Source organism: Papaver somniferum, chromosome 11, assembly GCF_003573695.1.
Source record: "Papaver somniferum cultivar HN1 chromosome 11, ASM357369v1, whole genome shotgun sequence".
Lineage (NCBI taxonomy): Eukaryota > Viridiplantae > Streptophyta > Magnoliopsida > Ranunculales > Papaveraceae > Papaver > Papaver somniferum.
In genome coordinates this window covers 7,700,368-7,709,620 of record NC_039368.1, presented here as the reverse complement: position 1 = coordinate 7,709,620, position 9,253 = coordinate 7,700,368, and the positions used below count along the sequence as shown (strand labels likewise).

The following is a 9,253-nucleotide window of genomic DNA, read 5'->3' as shown; positions in this document are numbered from 1 at the left end:
TCTCTTTCGTCCCTCTTTCCATATCACAGGGTGCCGATATTATTCCCTGGTTTCGATCTCCAAACCCTAAATCTTCAGATCCATCGCTCGAAGACTCAAGATTTTCTCAGAAGATCCAAGAACTCTCTCATGTTGTTTGTTATTAGTATTTTTTAATTCATGAAATTGTAACATGATATAAAAGAATTTTTTTAGATCTTTCAATTTTTTAGGGTTTCTTATTTCTATCTGTATTTTCTTTCAATGTTTCAATAGAATTAGGGGTTTCTATCTTGTGATTTCCTGTAAGAAATTTTGATTGTTATTGTTGTTGATTGTAATGGAGATGGAGAGTAGTCGTAGACCAGGTTTGAAAAAACCTAGATTAGTTGAAGATCTTGAAAGAGAGTTATCTTCTAATGGTTCTTTAATCGATCATCGTGTTGTTCGAAGAGGCGGCGGTGGAGGAGCTCAGCCACCATCAACGATTCTATCTAGGGTTAGAGAAAACAACGATACTTCAACTAGGGTTAATAATCAGCAGCAGCTTCAAGCACAACAACAACATCAAGAAATAGTTAGTGAATATAAATCTGCTTTAGCTGAATTAACATTCAATTCGAAACCGATAATAACGAATTTGACGATTATAGCTGGGGAGAACCTTCATGCTGCTAAAGGGATTGCTGCGGCTATTTGTTCTAATATTCTCGAGGTGAATCCGGTTTTTTACGACATTCATTCTCTTCCTTATTTGTAACTGTTAGATTTTTTAATTTTGTTTTTCTGTGTGTCCATAGATTTAAACTACACAAAAGGTGGTGGTATTGTAAAAAAGCAAAAAAGAGGGGAAAAAATATAGTGATTGAGAAAAGATGCATTGTTTTATAGAATCATTGGTGTCTGATCTAATGCTTTCTCTACGAAATTTGATGCAAAATAACGATTTCTCCTTCGTTTCCCTATATTAACTTCCAATTTGAAATCTCCCAAAGAAGAATTAAGGCATCCAACACAGTGTAATTTAATTTTAGTTGTCTTTGCATTATGTGTGACACAAATGACAAATGCTTAAGATTCTGAAATGAACAGTAAACAAAACTTGGGACGATACAGATGAGTTAAATCGTGAGTTTCATGGTCCAATGTTTTTGCTTTATTGCATTCGGTGGTACTATTATCGTCTGAATGATTGGTTTACAGTTGGTAGCAACGATTTGTTTACAGTAGTTTGTCTGAATGATTGGTTTACAGTTGGTAGCAATGATTTGTTTACAGTAGTTTGTGTTACGATGATGAAGCTATAACTAAACTTCTCTTTGTGCCTGTTTTACACTTCTTTTAGCTTCTGTAAATACACTTGGCTGATAAGTGCTGGATTCGTATTAGTGATGGGCATTGATGTGTTTCTTTCCAGTTTCATTATATGTCTTTCTAGTTTCATTATATGTTCAAGTCATTTTACATTCCGTGTTTGTGGAATCATGTGTATCATTGTAATCTACTTAAAAGTTTCAATTGGGTGCTTGGATCTTGTCTACTAAGAAAGATGTTTTGGGTACTTTGTCCAAGTTGACTCTTCGGATGGAGAATGTGATGTAAAGGTTTAAGAAGTTGATAGTTTGCTGGAATGGAGAAATTACATTGGACTTTTTTACCCCTGATATGAAAATATGCATGAGGTTTTGGACTTCGCTATCCATGGGACAAGTTCTACGTTCGTGGATGTAATTGCAGGATTTAGAGGACTCTTCTTTTTTGGCTGTTAACATGTCGAAATCATATAAATCCAAGTCTCACCTGGCACTATTCAGTATGTAATTCTTTCGGGAGCATTCATGAGTCAGTATCCAAGTTGTAGTATTCATTCCTGGGTTTTAAGGTGGAAGATGTTCGAAGGGTTTGTCCTTTTTTATGTTATGGAGCTACTCAAATCAGAGTTATTGAGTAGAACAGCTTATCTTTATTTTTGTTTGTTCTGGAATGGCAATTCATCATAGTTTATGTACAGTTTTTGCTGCGGTTTCAAGAAGATTATATGTACACTTTGTTAATATTGGTATTACTTTACAGGTTCCTACTGAGCAGAAGTTACCATCGCTATACCTATTGGATAGTATTGTGAAGAATATTGGCAGAGATTACATCAGATACTTCGCCTTGAGGCTGCCCGAGGTTTGATTCTTCATACTTTTTTTTTCCTCAATTCGGGGACTGTTTAGTTATTCCTGAGCAGAAAAGTTGTTAAATTCTGCCTCCATTGATGTCATTTTGCTTTTGATAGCGAAAATTGGATGTTGCTATGTTAATTATGTAGTCAAATATTGGTATAGGACAACCACATGGTATACTGTTTGCTGATTCAAAGTGTTTTCCAGGTCTTTGGCAAGGTGTACAGACAGGTCGATGCTTCAATGCATACCAGTATGCGACATCTTTTTGGGACATGGAAAGGTGTATTCCCTCCTGCTTGTCTTCAGCAGATTGAAAAGGAGTTTGGTTTTGGATCAGCAACCAATGTTTCATCTTCTGGAGGCCCAACACCAAGGCCCGATTCTCAGTCCCAACGACCAGCAAATAGCATCCATGTGAATCCCAAATATTTAGAGGCGGCGAGGCAGCGGCTTCAGCAGTCAAACAGGGTAAGTTTATTATCTGCTTCAAAGCATTTATAAAAGCTAGTAAACTAGTCGACTTTATTGTTATTTTTATGGGTTGGAAATTTGTCTGGCCAAGTGTCTGGCATGGCAAATTACTGTCAGTTTGACTTTTCACTTACATTTATGTGATAAAGGCAAAAGTTGATGAGAGTACTGCTGCAGTGGATACAACAATGCCTGTTAAAACGGCCATCAATGGCCGTGGAAGGCCATGGGCAGATCCACCAATAAAGCAGGTATTGTGTGCTTATCTTCTTTTCCTTTTTTTTTTTTTTTTGTTTTCTTCTTATAGTGCCCTGTATTCATCGCAATTGCCCTGTAACATGAGTTCAATGATCCAGGTTAATAGGGATCCTCGACTTGCATTACGTGAGCTCGAAAAGAAGACAAGTGTAGGATATGAAGATAATGAATATGGTTCTGATCTTTCAAGGCATTCAGAGGTGGAAATCAGAAAACGTAGTGAGCGGGCTTTAGAACAAGGACTTGGAAAGCCTTGGTACGCAGCAGGTGGCAATGCCACTGACACAATTAGCCAAAGGAATACTGTCAACAGTAATAATGGATCCGTAAACCTTCGAACACCCAGATCTTCACAAGTCATTGCTCAGCTCCAACCTTCGCAGAAAGCTATGAATAAAAGCATCTTAGGAGGGATGCCGGGGAATTGGAAGAATTTTGAAGAAGAGGAGTACCTGTGGGATGACATGAAATCCAGACAGAGAGAGCATGATAGCTCTAGTCAAGATACTTGGCCTCCCGAGAATGACGATAAGCCGGTAAGTAAATGAAAGGTTAACTTCTGTATAATGAGGTTTTAGGAACTTGATTATGCGGCGAACTTCATTATTTGCTATGTGGTGACTATACTTTTTGTTTCTTCAATTTATCCAATTGAAGACTTCACATAGAAACTAGCATATTGCTTAAAGTCTAGGGTAAATATGCACCATCTCTAAACCATTGTCAACACAAAACAGCGCAGCATTTTGAAAGAAAAGATAGGTTTAGTTCCTTTCCTTTCTTGTTTTGAATGGGTCATGGGGCAGGAAGATAAGTGCTGGAATCGTGTGTAGTTTTTTGTTTTCTTTGTGTGGCAGATGCTTGTTTTTCTTAGTGTTTCTCTTCCATTTGCAGGAGTTTGAAGATAGCCTTACACAACCTCACAGTGATATTAGATCGAGGATTAACAGAAAAACTTCAACTGATTCATCGTCCATGGCATACCAAAAGCAAGCTGCATTTGGCCATCATACACCGTCAACATGGGCATTGCAAGAGTCGCACACAGCTAATGGTTTGAACCATAAGGTGACCCCTGAAGGATTTTCGGGACTATCTGATGGACCTTCCACCTACCTCAGTGGGTTAACAGGCATGGCTTCATCTACAGCCAGAGCAGGACGTCAAAGTCTAACCGAATCTCCAGTAGGCGCGGCTAATTTTGGCGGGTCTCTGATGAACCCAGCATCAGGATCTGGTGGAGTTTTTGGACAAAAGCGGCATCAGCTTCTGCGGTCCGCTTCTCCATCTGAACAGTCAGAACCTGAAAAAAAAATATTGAAGTTAGCAGGACAGTTTAACCAGGCATCTCAAGATTCTTTCTTGTCTAAAAGTCACCATCACCCTCAAAATTTAAGGGGCTCATCTCCTCCACTGCCGCATCAAGAGCTGAGCAATTCAGGCAACATTTCAGATATTGCAGGGCAATTGAGTAGAAGTAATCTATTGGCTGCAATGATGAAGACTGTATCCGGCGGCATCCCCAGTTTAGAACTTCAGGACTCTCATTCAAATATTCAGCCACCTCTTCCAAGTGGACCTCCTCCAACCCTTTCAGCGCCATCCTCTGCTTCCATGGCCAGCAAACATCCTAAGAGGACATTGGTAGCACCTCCCTTGCCACCTGGCCCTCCTCCTCCCGTGTCAGTACAAACGACTAAGACAACTAATGCTGCACAGAATCCACTTTCAAGTCTTTTGAACACATTAGTTGGGAAGGGGTTGATCTCTGCACCTGCAAAGTCTTCGAAGCTATCTTCTACCCAGGGGCCCGGTCAGCTCCCACACCAGAGCTCTCCCATTTCTACAAGGAGTACGGTGCCAGTTTCTGGTTCTGCTTCTTTATTATCACATGGTAATATATGGCAGCCCTCTGAATCAAAGGCAGAGAAGATTCCTACCATGCCTCAACCAAAGATGTCAGAGATAAAGGATCTCATAGGCTTTGAGTTTAAGCCGGAACTTCTCCGAGAATCACATCCATCAGTGATTAGTGACCTTTTTGAAGACCTTCCTCATGAGTGCAGCATATGTGGTCTGCGGCTTAAACTTGAAGGAGGACTTGAAAGGCACTTGGAGTGGCATGCACTGAAAAAGCGTGAAGCAAGCAGTTCCAATAGCGTTTCAAGAAAGTGGTTTTTGAGTTCAGTAGATTGGATCTCAGGGACAACAACCCTGTCGTCTGAACTGGAGAAGTCAAAGGACGAACCTGAGGTCCCTGCAGATGAGAGTCAGTGTGCGTGCTTGTTGTGTGGAGAGCTTTTTGAAGATTTTTACAGTCATAAAAAGGAGATTTGGATGTATAAAGGAGCTGTTTATATGACTGTCCCAGCTCTTGAAACAGAAGGCAAATCATGGACAATAGATGAAAGTTCTAGTGGGGGTCCAATAGTGCATGCAAGCTGTATATCGCCAAGTTCAGTTTATGACCTGGGTCTAGCCAAGAAAGTTGAGCAGGTAAATAAATTTTTGCTTTGAATGTCTTTTAGGTTTGCAAGAAAAAGAATATCCCAAGTATGACCCACCAGAACCAGCCTTCGCTATCATTTGGCCCACCCTATTACTTTGATTACTATCATACCACATGTTGAAGCAATTTCATTGAAAGTAGACCTACTATTTTGTTTTTTATCCCCTTTTGATATTAACTGGATCCGGCATTCTTTTTGCCACAGATGTAGTAGGATTAAACAGGTTTTCCTAAGTGAGCTTACTCAAAAACAGATTAGAGAAATGAGAGCAGCCTAAACTGTGAAAACGGTGTTTTTGGGAGAGTAATACAAGCGTTGTGCTGCTAGGTGAAGCGGCGGAGTGCTGCACCCTAGATGGTGATAGTCCAGTAGCCGAAAGCATCTGCTCTGACCCAAGTTGCATCAGGGAAGTGGAATCCCGTGTGTTCTCTGTGGCTGCTTGATTATTGTCTGAAAATGTAACTACTTGATTCTGTCGCTGTCTACAAATGGAAGACATGTATCTGGGTAGTTTATAACTATCTGGGTGGTTTATAATCTACCAGGAAACAACACTACCCAGAGCTATCGAGTACAAGATTGTAACGGGTTTATTGCGCAACAACCCCTAGAGATACTCAGGATTTATGACCCATTCTCTGTACTGTGAGTAGGATCAATTATAACAAACAAAACAAAACACTCATATTCCGGAATTTGTATTAGATATATCGCCTGACCTCATGACGGTAAAAAGAAAAAAAGTCATAGTAACCAAATGTTAACAGCAATATCCGTGTGGGTGCCATTTGTAGTCCATGATCTTTTTGTCGTAGAAATTATCAGAATAATTTCAACCATGATGTTATTTTCTTTACTCTACTTGGGAGAGTTGCTGGCGGAAAAAAATAAAAGGAAAAATAAAAAAGATTGGGAGAATTGTCATTTCTTTTTACTTTTCAGTATATTATATTCACAAGTTGAGGCGGAAAAATAAAAATAAAAATAAAATTCCACAACTCAAGGGTTGGGGTTATTCCAGGTACCACAAATAACTGGCGCAGACTTGTAACCTTTAAGTCAACAAGAAATGAAGTATTTTTTTCAGGAAGTAATTTCTAGTTGTTTTCTTTTCTTCCTTCAGTAATAACAGGTAGCGGCACTTCAGTGAAAAATTTGTGATGGGACCAAAAAATCACATCATCTAAGAAAAAGAAAGAAGAGGAAAATCAATAATTGAGTACCATTTTTAATTTCCAAATAATAATATGATGATTTAAGCAGCTAGTTACAATATTTTATAGAGTAATTTCGAAACCTATCTAGAAACTAGAGGTATGTAAAAGACCATTGGTGTTAAACCCTAAAAATACTTCGCTGTTGGGAGAGTTGGTGGTGCAATACATCAGCATCAAATAGAGTATTCCATGCTAATTTCATTCCAATCAAGGCTTATGGTGTTGGGTGTAAATGTAATCTAAATGAGCTTCTGCCATCATCCTTCTCTTCAAGCATTCTTCCTCCTTTTCATGTCCACTCTCATGACAATCTTCCATACCCATCAGCTGTAAACATAATAACATCAATTAAGCACTAAGACCAAATATTAACTCATAAAAACAGAAACAAAAAACTTAAAATTATTTTATCCTATTTTTGGAAAATGGTAGATTTAAATTGAAACTGCTCTCACCTTCCAAGTATCATTTTCTTCTAACTCTAGCAGATTGGAACTAGCTAACCCATTTGTAAGGTTGGTGTCATGATGATCTTCACCTAAAAAAAATAAACATGTCAAACATCATGAATCATGATATATAACATAACTGTAAAAACATGTCAAGAATAACAAAGAACAACAAGTCCATGAAAATGAATGCAACTACCAAGCAGTACCAACCTTGTTTTTCAAGAAGAACACGACCACTTGTAGTTGTTGTAACGCAGGAAACAAGTAAGAAGAGAAGAACAAGAACTCCATAAAAGTTAATGCTTTGCTTCATGATGAGAGAAGCTAGTTTCGCTTCCAAGCAGCTACTAAAGCACAAGCTAGAAGATATCAAGGATTCAAGATGCTTATGATGCTGAAAATGAGAAACTAAGTACTTGTTGTTGTTGTTGTTTGGTGGTAGTAGAGTGATTGAAAACAAGAAACAAGTAATTGCTGTTGTTGTTGTTTGGTAGTAGTATAGTGGAGGTGAATTATGAACATATATATAGTAAAAACACAGAACATGCAGAAAGAATAGCTAGGCAGGCCACCACTGCACTATTGGTCACATGAAAACATAAAAATTAAATTATTATGAAATGGACCTAACACCCACTTTGACCCTGCAGCTAAGTATATGTACTCTCCATCACTCCATATACTCTATTATCGTCTACAAGACTCAACAGTCATTGTTTGTATATTTCTGTCTCCACTAAAGACTGGTTTCCCATTTCAGTTGACATATTGTTTAATTTGGTGCTGCACCACCATACAGTGGAGGAGAGTGGACCACTAACAGTGTCTCTATCTCAAGGAATATCTTGATTAGTGGTCAACATTGAATCAAACATATCACCAGCTTCTTGACTGTAGAGCTGACAGCTGTTTCGATATAATGTTAAAAAGCCTAAACAATGGAGGGCACTAGTGTTTAAACTTTAAGCCCTCTGAATGCTATTCCAACGCACAAGTACGTACACATCCAAATGCATAGCCATATGATGATGAACAATGGGATCAGTGATGTGCATAAAATAATCAAAGGATAGAGGATCTTATCTCTGTGTTATTATAATGTGCACAAAGTTTTGTACTCTGGTGAAGCAATTCTCTAGAGAAATGAATCTATAAAACATAAAGAAATAATGTCTGGTAATCCTTAGACAAATCTTATTAACAAAATGCAATCATATTTATACAATTAATTAAATTCTTGTTTGCTTTTGGGTATAATCGGATATTATGATCGTAAACTAATCTCATTGGCTTTTGTACTTTCGAAAACACATATTTCACTTGTCTTCAAAACTGGGTAAATCAGGATGCAGTCTTAAGTTAACATCATGGAACTAGGCCAATAAGCTATCAAAGATCACGCGTTCAGGTTGCATTCCTGTACTTGTCCATAGAAAAAGACAAGCAAGAAAAATTGTCGAGTGTGCACACAGATTGAAAGGCATATGCCGGAGAGTTCTGTGATTTTTGTCAACTACATGTTGAATGATAAATAGTATGCTGTCTTCTTGTATGTACATAAGAACTGAAAAGTTCATATTCCTAAGTATAAGTATCGTATACTAGTATATCGAGATATTTTCCAACACACAGATTTGAAATGTAGCATTGACACAAAGACATCATGGAAATGCCAAAGGGTTTTTGACGAGGAAAAAGTGAAAGAGGACAATGTTAACCTGACCATTTTATACATTGAAGGTTCAAACTGAAATAGGATTTGATAGTGAGTGGAGGAAAACTTTTGCAATCACTTTGCATTGATGGAGGGAATGAGAGATCACTTTTCATTCTTTCCAGCTAAACTCTGTTGTTGTTGTTGTTTTATTTCACTGCTTTTGGTCATGTCATGTTAGCCTCATATGCATGTTACATCTTTTTAGGGCGTTTGTCCTAATTCCAATGCTGCCATTATATATGGTTCTTTCTTGTTGAAACAAACCCTCCCTACTTATTCTTTTCCCACCTATCTACATTACTTTCTTTCAATAGGTTTCTATAGATAGGCCGGTTGTTTGGCCTCTGATCAGTGAGTATGGCCTACTACCAAACCTTAGGGACCAAACTACGATCAAGATGGTCAATGGCCGTATTTTGAAAGTTAAAATATACGGTTATTTTTTAGAAATTGATATTCATTACCTGAATTCGAA

General features: G+C 38.1%; 2 protein-coding genes across 2 annotated transcripts; one reads left to right on the top strand and one right to left on the bottom strand.

Annotated features, from left to right (window-relative positions):
• LOC113322552 (polyadenylation and cleavage factor homolog 4-like) lies at positions 1-6,326 on the top strand. Its single transcript, XM_026570659.1, has 7 exons — positions 1-694; positions 2,053-2,154; positions 2,358-2,621; positions 2,774-2,875; positions 2,981-3,418; positions 3,777-5,378; positions 5,597-6,326. Exons 1-7 carry the CDS (start codon positions 320-322, stop codon positions 5,600-5,602), a joined length of 2,889 nt encoding a protein of 962 aa, XP_026426444.1. The 5' UTR covers positions 1-319; the 3' UTR covers positions 5,603-6,326.
• A 151-nt stretch (positions 6,327-6,477) lies between these two features.
• Positions 6,478-7,662, bottom strand: LOC113322553 (putative phytosulfokines 6). The gene is made up of 3 exons (XM_026570660.1): positions 7,272-7,662; positions 7,065-7,147; positions 6,478-6,936 (listed from the first exon to the last, which is right to left on the bottom strand). Exons 1-3 carry the CDS (start codon positions 7,372-7,374, stop codon positions 6,817-6,819), a joined length of 306 nt encoding a protein of 101 aa, XP_026426445.1. The 5' UTR covers positions 7,375-7,662; the 3' UTR covers positions 6,478-6,816.
• Positions 7,663-9,253: the final 1,591 nt, after the last annotated feature.

Coding starts and splice junctions, on each gene's coding strand:
- LOC113322552 (XM_026570659.1), top strand. CDS start 320: ATGGAGATGGAGAGTAGTCGTAGACCAGGTTTGAAAAAACCTAGATTA. Junction 695..2,052: donor TTTGTTCTAATATTCTCGAG/GTGAATCCGGTT, acceptor ATTACTTTACAG/GTTCCTACTGAGCAGAAGTT. Junction 3,419..3,776: donor CCGAGAATGACGATAAGCCG/GTAAGTAAATGA, acceptor TTCCATTTGCAG/GAGTTTGAAGATAGCCTTAC.
- LOC113322553 (XM_026570660.1), bottom strand. CDS start 7,374: ATGAAGCAAAGCATTAACTTTTATGGAGTTCTTGTTCTTCTCTTCTTA. Junction 7,148..7,271: donor TGTTCTTCTTGAAAAACAAG/GTTGGTACTGCT, acceptor TATTTTTTTTAG/GTGAAGATCATCATGACACC. Junction 6,937..7,064: donor AAGAAAATGATACTTGGAAG/GTGAGAGCAGTT, acceptor TTATGTTTACAG/CTGATGGGTATGGAAGATTG.